The following is a 21,013-nucleotide window of genomic DNA, read 5'->3' on the forward strand; positions in this document are numbered from 1 at the left end:
CACATCTTTTCATCAGTCTCTGTCACCAAATCTACCATTACCTATAGTATATAAAGCTGCTCTTGGTCTATCTCTCCCTTCTTCCTCTCTCTCTCCCTCCCCACCCCCTCTTTCCCCTCCTAAACCCAACTGGTCGAGCTAGATGGCAGCCCACCCTGAGTCTGGTTCTATCAGAGGTTTCTTCTTGTTAAAAGCGAGTTTTCCTCCCCTGTCGCCAAGTGCTTGTCCTTTGTGGGAACTGTCGTGTCTCTCTATAATAAAGTAAGGTCTCGGCCTTACTGTGTAAAGTGCCTTGAGCTAATGTATATTATGATTTGGTGCTATGCAAATAAAACTCAATTGAACTGAATTGAGATCTCTTTTTCTCTGCCAGGTTTATTCACTTCTCTGCTTTTCTGTTTCTTTTCTGCGGTGCAAGTGTCACAGGTGCTGGACTCCTCTTCATCATCGTTATCATTACCATTATCATTATTGTTGTTATTGCTATTTTCACCTCAAACTGTCTGGATTTAAAAAAATGCAGACTGACTGCAACGGAACTAGGCAGATACATTCAAAACGTCTGAAAAAAATCCCCAGAAGGTCGTAGAGATTTCATTCGTGAAATATGTGATGAAACTTTGTTTCACTGCAACCAGTGGACTGTTACGAGGTCTGTCACTCTACTTTTTTCATAAAATAAATGCTGTCAGAACCGAGCAACAGATTGTTTAGAGTATGAAGATGAAATGTTGTTAAAAAAGATTGAAATCTATTTAAAATTGAGAATTTGGTAACAATGGACCACAAGGACCAGGGTTCAGATCCAGAGACTCTGTCCCTTGACTTCTGCTGCTGGAGTAACTCACCCACTGATCACCAGCACAGTGATTCATAATATTTTAAGTTTTACAGGTCTTTAGGTTATTCACTCTTCAATGTAGAGCTCAGTAATCCTAACCAATACTAAACTAATGTTTATGGTGCGTTGCTGTCATGGAAGGTTGTGTTGTCCTGATGGCGTAGTGATGTAGACATATGGTGTGTGACAGGAAGGTCAATGATTCAAATCCAGATTGGCAACTTTGGTTTGAGTATCTTCCTGTTTCTCTCTATTGTCTGTTGTGATCTGTTATGTATTGACTGTTGTATGAAGCATATATGCTAAACAATGTGCCTGCTCATCTCTGCTTGTGACTTTATACTCATTACATTATTTTCTTTTTCTTCCTTTATTCCCTTAATACACTCTTCTGTAGGAGATTATATTTTTTTTATTGTTATATGCTTTTGAGGTTTTTTTTTTCAAAGTGCTCAGAAATGAGAAACAAGGAGAAATATGGTGTTGCCCCACATGTTTTATCCATTAGCCAATCTGGGCTACCATTTTAAATTCTTTTCATGGTAATTAGTTTTGATTAAGTGCTGTCTACCATTTGTCAAAAGTGAATCAAATCAAAACCAAATTATACCTTGTGCCATTGGCCACCTCCCCTCCTCTCTGTACCTCGGTTCCTGTCTTGTCATCTCTCCACTTCCTTCCCATTAGCACAATTTATTACACTGTTTACACATTCAGTTCCCAGGTCTGAATACACACATGGATGCCACTAGATACATACATGTGCAAACACTTACATGCACTACAAATTCACACCTCCCCCCACATTCACGTGGTATACCCCAAGCATGCATGCAGCAAAGCCACAATATGTTTGTGTGCCTCGACCACACCGTGCCATCTGGGGCATGTTATCATTCTCCATATAGATTCCCCCTCTACAAATCCAATAAGTACATTGCACCACAGTAATTGCTAAGGAGTGTAATTCATGACTAATTCATGTCAGGGTTAATTTATTAAAAATGACTTATCAATATTTCACACAACTCCTCCATTATTCACACCAGAACATGCGCTAAAACGTATCTGTGTCAGGCCGTGGAGTTAGCATGGCAAACTGTTTGTGTGTGTGTCTGTGTGTGTGTGTGTGTGTGTGTGTGTGTGTGGGTATGGGACTGTGTGTGTGGTATTGTGCTGTTCTGATTTATAATGACAAGAATATTCCTCAAATAAAAGTAGAAAGGAGAAATTCACTGAAATGTAATGCCACACAAAGACGAGGCAGTGAGTGAAGAGGACAGTGTAGATTTCCTGTCGGAGTCCGGTCAGTGTCACTCGCTTTCATTCGCCAGGTGGAGACAGCTGCTGCTGCTGTTTGAATTTTAATTCACCTGCTGTACAGTACAGCTGAGACACTCTCCCCTAGCCTGAGCTGGAAACTGTGACGGGTGCAACAGGATATCAAAACAATGGGTTTAATAGGTGGGCGGATGTGAGCCTCCGTCTTATCATGCTATTCACACACACTATATGCACAGCATTCCTCGCATGCATGTTACTTATATGATATAATATAATATAATATATGACATAGGGAGGGGGGTTGGACTACAGGTTTATGTTCACATGTTTATTTGTGTCTCTGACATGGCAGCAGAGGCGATGAAGGTGACTGTTTGTCATCCAGCTTTAAGCTTAACACTTAACACCCAGCTGCCTCAGTGGAGCTGTTCAGTGACTGGGGAGCTTCCAGATGTGGGTGCACTGTATATACCTCTGTGAGTGTGAATTCGGAGTAAACCCATCACTGTTCAAGTGTGTGTTGACACGTGTGTGTCCAGTTTTATTGGTAGCGGTACAGGAGGTTCAGCGGAGGTGACAGAACGGAGAGGTACCATCACAGTGTGATGAGAGGAGAGGGAACAGAGCTTTGCAGTCTAGTAGTAATGTGTCCCATCCCCTCCCTCTTTTTCTTTGAATCCAACCTCTCTCGCTCTCTCTCTGTCTCTTTCCCTCCCACCCTCTGCGAGATTACCGTTACCATAGTAACGCAACAGATTGGCTTGGAAGTCACAGTGGTTGTGGGTGCCATGGCAACACACATATGCTTGTGTTCCGCTCTGTTACTGCTGTCAACATGTGTAGGATGCAGACGCACACACACACAGACACAGGTAGACACACACAAAGGCCCAACATTGTAGCATGTAACAATAGCTTGCTCAGTAAAGATTAAAGGGGGCACAGCGTCAAGTCATTTTGTAAATGGCTTATGATTTATGCAGCAGATTCTGTGCACTTTGTATCAGTGCCAAGGCTCTACAGGATGGGGCTGTTAGCCGGACACATGGGGCTGCATGAGACGGTACGATGCTGGACGATTCTGCTCATCACAGCCCATTGAAAATATCAATATTTAATACAGGAAATAGAATAAGGAAGCTAGCATTAGAGTAATTGCTGGATTATTACATAAGTCACTCCATTCTGCACATGCCTAGAGCAGTATACAGACAGATACAAATATACATAGAAACAAAGGGAAAGTTCACTGAAATGAGACTATTATATTTCTGAGATGCTTCCATCAGTTGTAAGCTTCCTGATCAGCTGTGGTTTGCTCCAGCAAAGGTGTGACAGCTTTAGTGGTAAAACATTTTGAGTGCAGCAGAGAGGAGGTATGTAACGTTTAAAGTGGAGCTGCAGTGAGGTTGAGCTTCATCGCGACAGCTCAAGACAAACAGATTCTGCTGGTCATCGTGTGTCCTGATACATGACCCAGTCCGGTGTTTCCACCCCCGCCCCCCCCTTCCAAACACCGAGCCAACGCCACACACACACATGCACACACACACACACACTTTCCCTTGTCATTTATTTATTCATCTGCATATATATGGTGTGCACGGTTTTGAGGTACAGTGTTTCCATGGAAACAGTCACAGAGAGAGAGAGAGAGAGAGAGAGAGAGAGGGAGAGAGGGACAGAAGGAGAGAGAGTGAAGTGTGAGGGAGTGAAAGAGTTAAGAGACTCTGTGTGTGTGTATGTGTGTGTGTGTGTGTGTGTGTGTGTGTGTGTGTGTGTGTGTGTGGGATGACAGTGAAGTGATCTTGAGTTCACCTGACATAAACATTCCTGTTCTCATATACACACACTTACACACTCCCACACACATTCACCATAATCACACACTGTTTGTGTGTGTTTGTGTGCCTGTGTGCGCATGTGTTGTGTTTAGTTGAAGGGAGGTGAAATGATTTCAGCTGACAGAAACAATGCTGCTTTCTCTCGCTTTCTCCTTCTCCACCACACAAACGCACCGAGTGAAGTAGACACACAGCGGCAGACACAAACAGATGCACACACACACACCAACACACACTGATCTGACAAGCTGCTATTGGTGTATTATATAGTACTTTTTGTTGCATTTGATGCCAGATACAAACTGCATTGCTCTTTTTTGGTGCCTCCCCTCTCCAGAGCTCGCTTTACTGTCTGTCAATGGGACACAGCAAGACTGGTTAATTCATCTTTTAAATGGTGTAACCAAAATTTCAACAGTTTAAGCTATTTCTTAACTAGTCATCCATGTGTCCAGCTAGATCATTTGTTCTACTGCTTCATGCTTCCTGACAGTATAGACTTATCACAGCAGCTAAACTGATTATGATTCTGTGAACATAACTAAATCATATTTTTAATTAGTAGAAAAAAGTGTTTCAATTCCAGTAAAAAACAACTTAAAATTACTGTATGTTTATAGGAACTTGAATACTGTCCAAGCAGTAATTTCAAATTCAAGATATAGGTGACGTGAGCTCTTAAAAAGGGGAATTCATTACAGTTTGCAGGTTTATTTTTTTTTGTTGCTTTTCTGTCGACAGTACAATCTGATAATTAGGAGGATGGATAAGTTAGGTTTTAATTGTATTTATATCACCCCCTTGAAAATGTGGTAACTAATCACAGTTAGATCTTGATCCAGCCAGGGAGACAAGGCGGTTAGCTTAGCTTAGCGCAAAGACTGGAAGCAGGCGGAAACAGCTAGTTTTGCTCTGTGCAAAGTGTACCTACCAGCACTTCTAAAGCTCACTAATGAACACATTATGTCTTGTTTATTTAATCTGTAGAGAAACCAAAGTGTAAAACCATATTTACAATTATGTACTATTTCTTGGTTGGAACAAGTAAGTGTCCTAGAATCTGTGCTGGCTGCCTGACAAAGGCTCCCAGCCAAGAAACAGTCCAGTGTATAACCCCTCCTTAAAACTGTGAATTGATGCTTTTATACTAAGGTTTTTGTATGGATTAAACAAATGAGCTATATTAATTTGTGAACTTTAAAGGTGCTGGTAGGTGGATTTTGTAATAGGTAGACACAAGCTAACTGTTTCCTCCTGTTTCCAGGCTTTGTGCTAAGCTATGCTAAGCTAAGCAGCTACCGGCTGTAGCTTTAATAGTTAATGAACAGGTGTGAGAGTGGTGTCGATCTTCTCATCCAACTGTCCACCTCAAATCAAACAAGCATATTTTCCAAAGAGTCATCAGTTTATTGCTTTAAGGTCAATAAGTAAATTATTACTATCAAATAACAGACTGTCTAAGACTGATTTCACTGCCAAAATGGTGTTGACTGGACAGATAACATCAGAGTGTTACAGGAATTTAATACGATCCAGAGCGCAACCCTGACTTTTAAACTTTGCTTTGACCCCCACCCAAAAAAAAAAAAAAGTTGATTTGGAGACTTGATGTCATCATCTCAAATGTACCTTGTAACATTCATCGTATCGGATGAGAGAGAAATAATTTGCTGATTTTCTTTTACTTCAGTCTTGTCTTAAAATCATCATTAGCTGTTCTGCTCAAATGTCTGTCAGCAACTGATGACTAATGTACAATACATTCATCTATTAATGGAAAAGCTGATGGTTAGACATCAGCTGATGGCTATTTCCTGGCAGTTGATGAATCTGCGTAATGTCAGTGTGTTTGTCTGAAAAGATAGATGCTTAAAAAATAAACTGACATGCAATGAAACTTTAATGTTTGGGAAATTGAGCCATTGACAAAGATAAATAGAGTGAATAAAACATTTGTGTGCTGCCACTGCCAGAGATATTTTTCAGTAAGTGATATATGCCTCTCTTTCTCTGTCTCTCTTGTCAATGTGTCCCCCCTGCAGGTACCTGATGAATGTGACGTTTGAGGGACGTAATCTGTCGTTCAGCGAGGACGGATACCAAATGCACCCCAAGCTGGTCATCATTCTGCTCAACAAGGAGAGACAGTGGGACAGGGTGAGAGAGATATTAGAAAGGGAGAGATAACATCCATGTATGAGTGTGTGTGTGTGTGTGTGTGTGTGTCTACATCTGTGTTCATGTTGGTGTTTAAATTGTAAGAAAAATGGTCAATAATGGTCATGCGTAGCCTTTGCGTTCAATTCAAAACCAAAATGTCCCCTGATGTTAGCAGTTAAATAATGTGTGAAGTGTTAAAGAAAGAATGACAGGATGGTAGTGATACCAGGTAGTAAGCTGTATTCTGTAAGTACAGTATCTGATTGGTCCACGAGTATCTGTCTGTGTCTCTCTATCTGCATCGCTTATCAACTGATTTTCACTTTTTAAGCATTTTAAGCCTTAAGCTTTATAGGCGCTACTCTGATTAGATATTATCAACTAAGCAAAGGTGCCTTTGAGCAATTTGCTGCTGCATAGACTCCAGAGTGGTGATGTACGAAGAATGCTGCAGGAGTCCACAGCTGTTCATTTTAAAAGTTTGATAAACTATTTCATATCAACCATTATTTATGTAGTATTTTTACAAAATCATCCTTCACGTTGGGGAGTTTTGTCTGCCAAAAACAAAGTGTTTTTGTTTTGTTTTAAACTAATTTCTACCACAAAAAGATCAGATCAGAACTCACATTGAGCAAGTCAAGTAACAAGAGCAAGTAAAGTAACAAGACTAGGTCAAAACCTAGTATATGGCTGGACTGCGTCATACTTTCAATCTGCCTAGTGTCGGCCAGTTTTAGCCCTGTATCAGTTTGCTTCTCTCCTCCTCTGTGCTCACATACATTGTTTTTAATACAACCAAATTACCAGTAAAGCTGCTCTTATTTACATGTTTTTCTGTTTCTGTTGAACAAGTAGATATAGTTGTAAATTATATGTAAAAAATGTAAAAAAGTAGATATAGTGATGGAAAAACTGCACATTAAAGGAGATATTGATAACCAACATCAGCATTAACAGCTGTTAAATTACCAGTCTTGCCAAGACCTTCGGCCACTATTGTGTTTACAATACGAGATGTTAGAGTATGCCTCAGTGCTACTTCCTCAGGGCAGACTGGATGCTACAGTTCCTCAATATCGTACAGTGACAAGATGGGCCAACTGGGCCTGAGCTAGCTAGTTAGCATGCTAACAACATTAGTGATAGAAATAGAAGCAAAACAAGAGGGTTGCCTTTCACCACTGGAAACAACTCACTTCCAATCCTAGAGAGGTGTACCTGCGGAGGGAAAGCCCGACCTCACACTCAAAGAGAAAAACTGACGGCTTTTCTCAACAGAAAGTAACTGAGGTTTGTCCAGAAATTTTTATAGTCAGGCTTTCTTTTAAAATAAAGCCAATACAAGAGTCAAGAGAACGCAAAATTGTCAACTCTGCTTGTTTGCACCAAATCATTTTGAAAGACAACAATGAATAAGGAAACTCAACACTTGGCTGGCTGACCAATGTTGTGACCTTATCACTCAGCCACGCAGCATTTGGTGGGCCAGTGGTGTAACTTCATCACTCAGTCAGTCAGCCAGTCAGCGACAGACATTCTCATTTATAGGGCTGGCTCCATTTTTACAGTCCAGCCAGAAATATCACCTGTGTCCATGTGATACTATGCACATTTAAGCCTCACCATACTATAAATATGGTACTGTAAGGATACAGCAAAAAGAGAAAAAGATGTAATTTTCTGCTGTGAAAAATCAATAAAATATGTATTTTATGCATGTTGTGGTTGTGTTTTCGGAAATCAACACCATTTGACTTTTAGAAAACAGAACAGACCATAGTTTTGACAAGAGAGATGCAGTTATCATCAGGTTTATGTGGCAACTGAACCATGATGAGCCACCTTAGGGGTCTCATTTATCAAATCATACATTGAACAAGTTCTCACCTTCCTGCAAACACCAATAACGAATCTTACCTATTCTACCTCCATCTGTTTGTGCACGTACAGGCTTGCTTCAGAAATACCCCTAGAGTGCCAAATATGGTCATGGAAGCCTTTGAAAGCCTTAAAGTACCTAAAGTACAGACTCATGGACATGTTTCACTGTATTGGTTCCTGCATTGTTAATGGTGTTCTTTTACATTGTGGTCTACCACGTTTCCATTGTTTCCACTCATTTGTTACACAAGTATTTATTGTGGGTGACTGCAAATGGACTGTGAGTGTTTGGGTGGGAATAACTGGCCAACTTCTCTCTACTGTACATAAAGCTAAGTATGAGCGACACGTTGTTAGGGCTGTTGCTATCCCAGACATGTTGCATAAAGGCTCTGACTATTGTACCTGGTACTGCTACAAATAGAGACTTCAAGGATATTAAATAAAGACACGGTTTGGGGAGAGACAGAAAAAAAAGATTCACTTTTTCATGGTCAAATAAAAAATTGCAAAAAGACAAAATAGGCATTGGGCACAGAATCACCTCAGTTCAATTCATTTTTACCAGTTTACTTTAAATTAGCTTTTTAATTGCTGTGCTTTTTTAACAGACTGTAGTTGAACTGGGCAGCTTCTTTGTGTACACATGATGTATACTTGGTCAGCTCTCTTTCAATAAATGAAGGTTAAAAATCCTGTTTCAAAGGTGGAGAAATAGATAAAAAGTCTCTTAGTATGGATGGCAGACAAGGTGGTAGTGCAGATGGGGCAACAATAATCCTGAGTCACACTCTGAACCAACAACCTCAAATGAACCTGATGCACCTCACCACCTGCAAAGTTACCAGCGTGCATCTGTGTTTCCTGATGCTCCCTCTCTATTGTATCTGTGTTCTGCAGTCTGACTCCTTTGACTCTTTCTATTCTTTATTCTCAGTATTTCTCTCTTTCTTCTGCCTCTCTAATCTATATTCTGTCCTCTGATCAGAGAACAAGGTGAATCACTCCCCTCCTGTCTCCCCTCTCTCTCCATCTCCCCTCGCAGCCTGCACCACCTCTTCTCTCTCCTCCTCCTCCTCTCACTCCCTCACTCATGTTTAATTCTTAGCCTGACTTCCAGCTGAACCACTATTCTTGGATCCTAATGAGTTCCAGCTCCTACAACCATCCTTCCACTGCACCTTTGAAGTGGTGTAAAGACTGTGTAGTGTCCAGTCCCGTTTACTCCCCTCTGGGCTGATTTTAACCCTTTTCTCTCCACCCCCCTTCCTCTCTCCATCCCTGTCTGTCTCTATCACTTACTTACTCTTTTTGTGCAGATAGAAGAAGGCTGCATTGTGCCTGAGGGATACACAGGCTCGGCTTGTCCACTCCAGGCAGCCTTGCCAAGTTTGTGTTCCCTGGAGTGCAGAATGCAGTGTGTGTATGTGTGTGTGTGTGTGTGTGTGTGTGTGTGTGTGTACATTTACATATTTAACAAGTGTGCAATCCTGACTTTACACACTCGCCCCACAGCTCCCTGTCCTCCCCTATCTCCCATTTTAGTGTGTCCAATTATCTGATGATCCATATCCATTTCCACCCACATCCTTCCCCTGATGAAAGTGGCCTACAGGGCACTTATAGAGGAAAGGGCACAGACAGAGTCTCCAGGTACGGTTCCATGCGCCTGGCATCTGAGGGAAATTGACTAATTGATGACGCTTATTCTGTGGAGTAGAGCCACAAGGGCTGGAGGGCCCTCTAGACGTACAGCTGGACACTCCTCTACAGAAGAGCCAGCATTTTGCATCTGAATGAGGCACCATCTCTGGCTTTCTTTCTCTCTCTTGACTCTTTTGCTCCATCTGTAGTTTTGTCTCTCCCTTTCTCTCTGCAAATTGAGCGCATTCTCATATCTCTCCATCCACTTCTCTGTTTCTCTCCCCACCCGCTCCTCCTGATCTGAATTCTGCTCTTTCCCCCGTTTCAGTCTCGCCCTTCATGTTAACCTTGCTCTCATTCTCTGCACTGGGTCCCAGCTTGTTCCTCTCCTCTCCTCTCCTCTTCTCTCCTCGTTTTAGTGTCAGTTGCACTAATCACGATTAGAAAATGAGGCAAAAACAACTCATTTTTAGAATGAGCTTTTTGGCATAACAACCATACAAACTCCTCTTTGCTTTTTGGTCGAGCAAGCGTTGGCAAATGTTTGCAGTTTTTTCTGTCTGGATTTTAAAATTGAATTTGATTCCATTTGAATTGGATTCCTGCCCAGCGGTTCATTTCATGTGTGTACTTTACTGTTACATCTCCTCTCACTGAGTCGATGAGCTACGTATTCAGACTGACTCACAAAAGAATTCATGTCTAAGACTACCGCTCTCCGTAACTGCAGGTACCCAGTGGTGGAAAAAAATCAAGAATGCATTTCTAAATGAAAAAAATAAGGGAACAAAACTGTTTATGATTTGCTTGTTTGCTGTATCTCTGTTCAGGTGGGTAAATGGGAGAATGGCTCCCTGTCCATGAAGTACCATGTGTGGCCTCGCTATGAACTGTACGGTGGGGCAGCAAACAGGGAGGATGACCACCTGTCCATCGTGACATTGGAGGAGGCTCCGTTCGTCATTGTGGAGGACGTGGATCCGCTTAGCGGGACCTGCATGAGGAACACGGTCCCCTGCCGGAAACAGATCAAGACACTGTGAGACTCAGAGCTCAGATACATCAAATCAGTGTCAGAGAAACAAGAATAAGAATTCATGAGAAGACGAAGCAGTCATTTGTGTTCAGTAGTGAGTTGAGTTAATGTGTGTTCAGCAGTGCATATTGATAGACACAGTGTTTTTTTGATTGTCCATCTGCCACAGTGGCTACACTACACAGATTTACCTCCTGTAGAACTGACCAAAGTAGAAATGAAAAGAAAAAAAAAAACCTGGCAACTGCCTAAATGTTGCTCATGAATGATGTTAATTTCTCATGGCAGCTTTGCACAGCCAGAGGTAGAATCAGTTCACACTTAGTCAGTGTGAGAGTGACAGTGCCAGAGACACCGAATCATGATTACAATTAGCGGTTCAGACAGAAGTACATATTTGATTAAATAATCTTCTATCCATGCGTCTCTCTGTCTGTCTGTGTGCAGTAATCAGACAAAGGAGTCAGGGATCTACATCAAGCGCTGCTGTAAGGGTTTTTGCATCGACATCTTGAAGAAGATTGCCAAGTCTGTCAAGTTCACCTACGACCTTTACCTGGTCACGAACGGAAAACACGGCAAGAAGATCAATGGAACCTGGAATGGCATGGTGGGCGAGGTGAGGAGATAACATGTGACTGTGTGTTTCCCTCTTGCATGTATTTTTTGCAGATCACTAATAACTAATACAACTCAGACTGACAATAAAATATCACCAAAGTGGCCAAATCCGCTGCTGTAATCCACACTCCTGTAAATGTTCAGTGAGTGGGAAGCTGCCAGATGTCGCAGGTCAGAAAATAAAGCCTCTCTTACAAATTATTCAACAATTTCATTACTTGCAAATGAAGATTGTACCGAACTTGTACTTTGCAACACCATCTTATCATAATTGATGTTACTGCTGTTTAAAGGGTGATATAAAGACATGTTGTCTATCAGAGTGGCTGTGTACACTTCCTAAACACTTTGGCTAAATATCAGGTAAAGAAGGAGAGTGACTTCCTCCTGCTGTTGGGGGTCAGCACAGAATATGAAACATGCTTTGGTGCACTGAGTTGAAATTGAGATTTGATTATATTTATTTACACACAGAAAATAGTACAGTAGACAACAATGACACAACAGAAAGTTGACTTTTTCCTACAGACTGAAAAGGTGTAGGGTGAAGCTACTGCTTTTATTTGCTTCCCCTTTTGCGAAATGCTTTCTATGTGATGTCAAAAGTAACAGAAAAATGTTACCCTGTTCCCACTATACTAATGTTAACATGCTGTTTTGATCAGTTTTATTTTTCTCCCCTAAATTTTTTTCAGCATTCTTTTAAATGTACAAAATATGCCACTCATTCTCAGTCCCACACACTTACACCACCTCTCTCAAATCAAATTGGATACTTTGAAGTAGTAATTTACTCCTGAATTGTGTAGTTTTAAAATGAACCACGTCTTGGTGAAAATCAAGTCTCTCAGCTTCAGAGCCTGGAATTTAATCGACAGTTGTTTTGTTTACACTTCATTCAGTTTTATTTTCAAGTATCAGGAATGGATTTGTATTTGGTTTACATGTGGTCCCTCTTACTTCCACTCAGTAAGAGATGCAGGGTAGTATGAGTGAACAATGCAAAGTCCTTAATTTATTGCAGCATTGCAGTAGATTTTCACATTTTTGCTTTGACATAATTTGTACGTGGTTGGCAGCATAATTTATCATCCATTATCACTCCCAGGTATTGATTTCAGGCACTCTCTCAGTTTCAACATCACTTATTGTAGGTTTGGTTTCTAAATTTGTTGCCAGAGCTGATGAATTATGTCTCATTTAGATTCAGATCATTTGCTACTTTTGAATTTATTTGTACCCACAAAATAATGTGTAAATTGTCATCAGCGTGCAGTCGCTGTAATTCTGGGTTTTGATCCATCACATCAAGACACTTGGATTTACTGCTGAGGTGTGGGTGAAGGTGAAGAAGAGATCAAAGTGAAGACAGAGTTACAGTCTGCGTTCACCCCTCTGAGCTCGATGACCTGTGCTATACTTAGCTTCCATAGGAGCTGCCTGAAGGGTTCATTTCCTCTTTGAAGTGTGTTTTCATACCTTTAATTATGAGCTTTCCTTTCCGGGTCAACCCTCTGCCTGACAGGCCTAACACTTATGTCAGATGGGCTAAGCATCTCACCCAAGGGTGTGTACAGTTCAGTCAGCTGCATCAATTCACTTTGGGCTTTAAACAGTCTCTAATTGACATTGGTCCCAAGGTAAGGTCGTTGTCACTTCTCATACTTCCACCTTGAAGAGTGAGCTGCGCTTGTGCTGTCTGACTGCGGCGATTTGTTAATGAAGGAAAAGGCAAACAGATCGATAGCACCCCAAAGGTCACAGGTTGACAAGAGCCCCTGTCCCTCTTTGTGTGGACATTGAAGTTTGAACAACCTTCACAAGTCACAGCCAAGATTCTGCCTCCATGTTTTTCCCTGCATTAAAACTTTTGCGATTCAATTTACATTAAACTGAACCATTTAATCTATTATATAAAGCCATTTTAGTGATGTTGCCAGTCAGCCTGTGTCTTTAGTGGGCACTGAGCTGTAAGTGTGGTCACCTGTAATAAACTCTATCACCCTGACTAAAAGCGCTGTAATGTGCCATCTCCTTCTCACCTCCACAGATGGATGGTCATTAGGAGGAGGGGGGAGGGCATTCATCTACCTCTGTCTTTCACACACAGACACACACGCCGACAAGGGACCCTTACGCATGAATGATCACAGAAATAAGAGGATACGTGCATGAATGCAGACACATGGACACAGGAGCTCACGTCCAGACTGCTTCCATATGTGCACAACGAGGTCGCGCTTATCTCTCTCTTTTCCCTCTCTCTCGCGCACACACACATACACACACACCAACACCTCACCATAGTTCAGCCATATCTGCTGTATCTAACAAAACCCGACCTGTATCTCTCTCCAGCTGGAATGCAGCCAAAACTACAGTATATGTCACACTCTTAATGGACAGAGATCTGGACTGATGCTGACACACACACACACAGACACACTGAAGGACGTGCCTCGGCACACTCCTGAACACTCACTGAGATCACTGAGGGCCTTTACACAATTTGCCACAGCTTGGGAAGACAAAAGATCAAAAAGGAAGAAGAAAAAATCAATGAGCACTTTGAGAAGGTCTACATTTTGTTCTAACTTGATTCTGGCAGTCAGTGTCAGATTTCATGGGCTGCACTGACTTGTGCTGCCCCTTAATGCTCCTAATCTAAAATATTAGAGGCAATACACTTGATTACATGAGTTTGGCCTCACTAGCAGAAGCACATAAAGACACTGGCGCACACACACATACACACACACCAGTTGAGACACATAAACGCACACAAATGCAGATCCGCGCTCACTCATTCTCAATAACACCCACATGGGTCACTTTCATAACACGGAGAGAACAAGTCGTAGGAGGGAGATGGAGAGAGCGAATGGAGAGAGAGAGAGAGAGAGAGAGAGAGGAAGTGAGTACACTGCTGGATGGACTTGTTCTCTTCCCCGGGGAGACGTTCGCACATTCCAGACACACACACACACACAGGCGCACAGACGCAAACATGCACATCCATACTTGCATACTGATAGAAGAAGTAAGATCGAGAAGTTACAGATGCACACACACACAAACGAACAGACACTTGGAGAAGTGCGGATAATGTGCAGAGTATTTGTGTAATATTCTCCCTGCCTGTAAAGGTCCACTTCACAGGTGGAGAACAAAGGTTCACTCCCCTCTCTTACTCTCTGTCTTTTTCCCTTTATGACTCACTCATATGCACACACACACACACACACACACACACTAACGCTGAAGCACATTGGAGCTTTGAGTCACACACGCCTTATTAACTCAGTGAGACAGTCTCGTCCCACTTTACCCCTGTGCTGTAGGGCTGTAAAATTTGGGGCTAAATATACTACCTGTGCAGAGGTACTGGAGGGAGGGGGGCAGGTAGGAAGGAGAGGCATTGGGCCGGCTATTTCAAGCAGCCATGACCCACTGTGGTAACCCACTTTCCTCCTCCCTCTTTCTGTCTTTCTCCCTCTTTCCCTCCCCTGGTGAGCATCACGAGTGTCCACTCTGAGTGCTTTGTGTGTGTGTGGAAAGTGTGTTGTCCTCCTGTCTCTACCTGCCGTGCTCCATCTTGTATCTCTAATGTTTCCATTTTCATATGTTAATTTGTCTTTCTCCACTTTTTTCTAATGCATCCACTTTCCCTCAACCTGTCCCATCTGCTAATATGTCAGGTTTGATTTCCTACATTTCCCACATTACTGTTTAGTATCTAAAAGAGAGAGTGGCTGAACCTGCTCCATGCTTCATACATGTGAGTGGAGATGGCAACTAGTAGCACTATCTAACTTTTCCCCTTTACTCGGAACAGACTTGTTGCTGAATTGCATTGTGGTCAGTTGACAAATTGCTATTTCGACCTCTTCTCCACCACAGTGGACTTACAGCAGTTACACAGTGTCTGTGTAATCATCAGTGTAAAATGATGCATATAAGGGCCTCACACTAAAACAGCACTTTGTCCTTAACAGATTAGATTACTGCGAGGAGAGGTTTATTCACATTTATTCATTTATCCACTGAACACAATGGACCTGGAAATGCAGGGCACATCACAAAGGCCATTTTCAGCCCCATTGAAGTCCACACTGTGAAGATGTCCACCATTGTCACTGTCAAATTTCTCAACAAGAATCACTCACATTCAGAAAGACAGCACGATCACCTTCAAATGAACTGATAGCTGTGATATGCTATTTTTATGCTGTTTTTTTTTTTTTTTTTTTACTATAAGCTATTCTTAACTATGTAGACTGAATGTGTTTCTTGAATGTTTTTTGTTCCCCCCCTCAGGGAAAAACTGAAGTTTTAGGACAGATGTTTCCTTTAAAGTTTTCTCCCTTCACCACCTCGCAGTGCTCCAGTAGATTGTTGGTTGTTGGATGAGATGAGATGATGGATGTTTAAACAATGCACGGTCTTTTTTCTGTCTGTTTTCGTGCCTCGTGCCTAGGTGGTGTTAAAAAACGCCCACATGGCCGTCGGCTCCTTGACCATCAATGAGGAGAGGTCGGAGGTCATCGACTTTTCCGTCCCCTTCATCGAGACAGGCATCAGCGTCATGGTCTCCCGGAGCAACGGCACTGTTTCGCCATCGGCCTTCTTAGGTGAGGAACTCAGAAGCCAGCTGTCAGAAACTGAGGGATGGTGGCAGAGATGTGTGAACGGAGGACACTCAAGGCCATGTTTTGACAGTTTTATGAACATTGTAACTATGAGGGTCTCATAAAACACAAAAGCAGTTGTGTAGGTTTGTCATCTTTTCTACAGAGCATTGGGAAACTGTTAACACCAGCTGTTTAAACCCTGCTCAGTAATGGCCTCCTCTTCCTGGCTGGAGAAGGTGGTTTTTGGTTCTGAGTTGCACTGGGTGCTTGGACCCCGGTTAACCTGCCAGCGGGTTTATTATTATTATCATTATGCCGCCCGATTTTGCCAGGATAGGTACTATAGGTGGGGCTGTAGATGAAAATGATCTATGACTGCTATAATAAAGATAAACATCACATTTTCAGATACTTTATATCTTCATGTTTGGTACATTGAGATGTTTTGACCTTAAGTGTGATGCAACTGTCTTTTCTTCAGCCCTCCTGACAGACTCAGGTCAGCCTGGCCTCCACTTTCTACTTCTGAGGAGATTCAGTGGACACACCAAGAAATTAGAGTCTAGTTTTAATGCATTGGTGCCATGAGGAGGAATGCTGGAGTACATGATAATATGGCTAACTGTGTGTTTATTCTCTTTTCCGCTCCCTGTCTCTCTGCCCTCTTATATTTCCCACTCCTACTCCATTTCTCTGACTCTCCCTTCCTCTTCTCAATCTGGCGCACTACATTTGCATATCTCTCTTGCCCTCTCCCTCTCTCGCTTCATTTTCTCTTCCTCTCTTTCACTTTGCCGCCCTCGCTCTTTTTTCCCTATTCCTCCCGCTATCCCGACGTCCCTCGCCACTTCCCCATCTTCTTCCTCCTCACAACCCTCTTTCCCCTACTCTCTTCTCTTTTCCTTATCTTGGTCCGTCCACACTCCCTCCCCGAATCCCTCCTCTCCCTCTCCTCTCTTCCCTCTCTCCGCCCTCCAGAGCCCTTCAGTGCGGATGTGTGGGTGATGATGTTTGTGATGCTGTTGCTGGTGTCAGCAGTGGCTGTGTTTATATTCGAGTACTTCAGCCCTGTGGGCTACAACCGCTGTCTGGCTGACGGCAAAGGTGAGAGGCCTCAGCTCAACACACACAAACACACACACAGACACACACACATAGACACAGGCATGGTACCTGCACTACTGTTTGAGGATATAGATGCAAATAAATGCAGAACACACCAGATGGGAGGGTGCACTTAGGTTGAATTTAGCAATGGAATTATATCTTTGCAACATATGACATGATGTTTTACTTTAGGAAAACTAAAAGTTAGACTTGCATCGCTAAAAAGCCTTATGTGAGTTCATCTTTTCTGTTTTGCGAAAAAGAACAATTGTTCATTTTTAAACAGATAATTTGCAGTACTGAACCCATTCTGTAGGGAATGTAATTCCAGTCAGATTACATGTATCTGTGTAACAACAAAGTGTCACTGCCAACAGAAATCAGTCACATTGAACATAATCAACTGGAAGCACAGTTAATGGTGTTGGGGAAATGTTGAAGTCTGGTGTTTTATAAGCTGCAACAACCCAGCACATTTCAACTAAAAGATATTTGCCAAAGCAAGTAAGTAGTATATAAGTATCCTGTGTAGGAGACAGGTTTGCCTCCTGATGAACAGTGAGGATGTTTTAGTGGGTCTGAGAATCACAAACACTAACCAAAGCAAATAATAACATTGAAATAACACTTCACTTTCTTTTGGCATCACCATTTTCACAGGCTACTTTTAACCGTTTGCCCTAATTGAGAAAGGTAATAATCAACTTGAATGCTGCTGGGTTATACACACTCCACAACCAGCATTTAGTGTCCTGTTGGGTTTAATTCTCTGACATTTTCTAGGTTTCTGATTTTATGAATCACTTCTAAATGGGAGGATGCTGAGCAGCCAACTTGAATGATGACTTGGATGTGAGGCTACCACCAGCACATGAAAGCAGCGCAGTAGTTTTGGCAAAGAAAAATAATCTGTTGGTGGAATTGTGAGTCTAAATCAAGCCAAGTGTTATCTGCGCAGGGATGAAACCATTTTCATCCTCGCTGATGAAGTTTGATGAGGCTCCAAAGTATTCAGAGAACTTGCTGGTGGGCAGTTTAGTCCTTAAGTGAGAGGATGTTTGATGAGTAATGCTCCGACTAGTAATTTACTCCAAACAAGCAAGCACAGGTACAGAAGCTTTGCAGGTTAATGCCTCCATCTGTGATGGTACCACTGTGGATCGTCTGATGCCGATTGTCTTTTTGCACAATGACTGATGGAGACACAGATGCACACAAACACTGTGAGCCGCCTCCACATATAGACCAGCCGTCCTCGCTGACCCAATGACTTCATTCTCCTCTCCTCCTCCTCCTCTTCCTCCACGCTGCTCTCTTTTTTTTATCACTTACAGGTGTGTCTCACTGCTTTGGTTTCAACACACCTCTAGTGCTGCTTCCTTCACACTACACCAATCATTTGCATTAATTTCCATATTTCCCAAAATCACGTCAGCTCTGACAGCGAGGGGCTAGTTTTGTGTTAGATCTCCCCCCCCAAAAAGATAAGAATCAAAAAAAAAATCAATGTCTTCCCACAACTCTGTCTCTGATGTGGCTATATATAGACAATGGCGATCTTTTTTTCATTCCTCTCATCCTTCATCATGTTCTGGAGGAGATGTAGCCCTCCCGAAAGCTCTGTTCTCTTCTGTGTGCCTCCATGTTTTATCTGCTTGTAGCACTATGGGAGTTTGGTATCATGAAGAGTCTGGATCGAAGTTTGGACTCAAAGGATTCAACGCAATAATGTATCAATGGCTTGACTGCGGATTTGTAAAGTCTTTGCCCAATTCATTTAACCAACTTTCTTGCAAACTTCACACAGGAGATATTTGGCACGATAATGTCAGTTTGTCCATGAACAAAAAGCCTCATACAACAATACAAACCCATGCGCTTGCACACAGTCTCTCTCTCTCACACGCTCACACATACCCACACAAACATTATGAACCAACTCCTAATCACAGCATACTGGCTGGAATGAACCAGTCTTCTCTCAGCTCATGTATGAATTGAATCAACACGGTTCTTAAATCATTCCAAAAAATCAAAAATGTTACATTCACATTTGTGATATATATATATATATATATATATATATATATATGCACTCAATTAACAGTTCTCTTCATGAAGGTTATAATATTCAGTTTTTGTTGAAACTGCTTTAGAGAGACTAGCAGCTCTAAATGCTAACACTAGCATGGTAATGTGCTTACAAAGGCCAAACTAACATAGTGATGTTCAACATGTGTACCATTTCAATTTTGTGTGTTAGCATGCTAACTTTAGCTATCTAACTTGAAGCAAAAAAACTACAACTGACTCTGATGGGAATGTCATTAGTTTCCTACTGGACAAATTAAAAATTGAAAATTGACGATCGCAGAAAATGTTGATCTATCACATTTTTATAATTCCTCCTGAGGAAGACACGAACGTGGACCAAAGTGGTGGAACGACCACACGACAGACAGACCGACACTGCCATGAAATAACAAATAACGTGTTAAAACTGTAAATGCCAGACCAGAGTGCCTTTCACGAAAATAAAGTGAATTTCGACCAGTGAAAGAATTAAAGATGACATTTAGTTTGCTTCTCCTAAATAAAATCACTGCTCTGTTGGAGGCCCACCAGTAAAAGCAGCCCAACTGTTTATCCCACACACTAGTTTAGGAATAAGGCTGATCTGTCACATATTCTTTAAGCATGACTGTGTATCTTTCAGAGCCTCACGGTCCATCCTTCACCATCGGTAAGGCCATCTGGCTGCTGTGGGGTCTGGTCTTCAACAACTCTGTGCCGGTGCAGAACCCCAAAGGCACCACCAGTAAGATCATGGTGTCAGTGTGGGCCTTCTTTGCTGTCATCTTCCTCGCCTCTTACACTGCCAACCTGGCTGCTTTTATGATCCAGGAGGAATACGTTGACCAGGTATCTGGTCTCTCAGACAAAAAGGTATGATGGAAGGCTTTTCTTTGATCATGTGCTGTCTTCTTTTTCTAATCTGTACCTCAAATTTGGAAAGATTATGTTTTTACATGCCTCTTTCTCTTGATTGCTCCGTCTTCTGTGTTTAGTTCCAAAGTCCCAACGACTTCTCGCCTCCATTTCGTTTTGGCACTGTCCCGAATGGGAGTACAGAGAGGAACATTAGGAACAACTATCCAGAAATGCACTCCTACATGACCAAGTTCCACCAGAGAAACGTCAACGAGGCTCTGCAGAGCCTCAAGTCCGGGTGAGGAGCAGTGAAGTTGAGCTGTTTATTTAGCTTGATTTGACCTTGACCAACTGACTGTTACAGTCCAAACAAAAAAGGTTTTCATAGCAAAATGAATTCAAAGTATCAAAGTTTGACAAAATAGGGACTATCACCTTTAGATATTAAATGTAAATATATAAATATTTTTTAGTGCTTGTTAAAGTCTTGGCTTCAGGCATGTAAGCATCTCTTCAGGAGTTTATGATATTTAACCTCATTATGTCAAGTTCAAGGGGTTGAATTCAATTTCATTGGAGCAGCTGTTATAGTGTTTATCAGAGGAAGGAGAGAGTGTTGGAGAACAGCAGCCTGAAAACATGGAAAGGTCTCATGGCCATTATAAGGTCGTCATATACTGAAATATAAAGTGCAAATTGCAAGGAGAAAGGGTCAAAAAATAGTCCACGCTAAAGTGTCTTGTTTATGTCTTTTCTACTTGTTTGCATGTAAACATATTGTAGCTGAAAAACTCCAATAATACTTGGCCTCCCCCTCTTCAGTTTTCATCGAGTGTGCCTTTTTCGCCAGTCTGTGTGCCAGCTCCAGCCTTTGGCAAACCAAGTGGAAGTCTATTACACTTATCAGCAGCTTAGTGCTATTTAGCAGGTTAATTGGAATGTTGTAGCAGTGATGTCTGACTCCTAAGTGCTAATTAATTGTAACCTATCTCTCTCTCTCCCTCTCTCTTTCTCCCTCTCTCTCTCTTTT

General features: G+C 42.0%; 1 protein-coding gene across 2 annotated transcripts in view; it reads left to right on the forward strand.

Annotated features, from left to right (window-relative positions):
• grin2ba (glutamate receptor, ionotropic, N-methyl D-aspartate 2B, genome duplicate a) overlaps positions 1–21,013 on the forward strand; it is a 128,833-nt gene that overhangs the window by 89,793 nt on the left and 18,027 nt on the right. For both annotated transcript variants that reach the window (XM_071474401.1, XM_071474402.1), the window contains 7 exons: positions 6,012–6,126; positions 10,488–10,696; positions 11,141–11,312; positions 15,792–15,945; positions 16,924–17,049; positions 19,769–19,998; positions 20,121–20,281. In XM_071474401.1, the coding sequence (XP_071330502.1) occupies positions 6,012–6,126; positions 10,488–10,696; positions 11,141–11,312; positions 15,792–15,945; positions 16,924–17,049; positions 19,769–19,998; positions 20,121–20,281 (1,167 nt within the window). The remainder of the gene's footprint in view (positions 1–6,011; positions 6,127–10,487; positions 10,697–11,140; positions 11,313–15,791; positions 15,946–16,923; positions 17,050–19,768; positions 19,999–20,120; positions 20,282–21,013) is intronic.

This window comes from Trachinotus anak, unplaced genomic scaffold (assembly GCF_046630095.1).
Source record: "Trachinotus anak isolate AG129_WGS33_773 ecotype Australia unplaced genomic scaffold, CSIRO_AGI_Tana_v1 ptg000003l, whole genome shotgun sequence".
In the NCBI taxonomy this organism is placed as follows: Eukaryota; Metazoa; Chordata; class Actinopteri; order Carangiformes; family Carangidae; genus Trachinotus; species Trachinotus anak.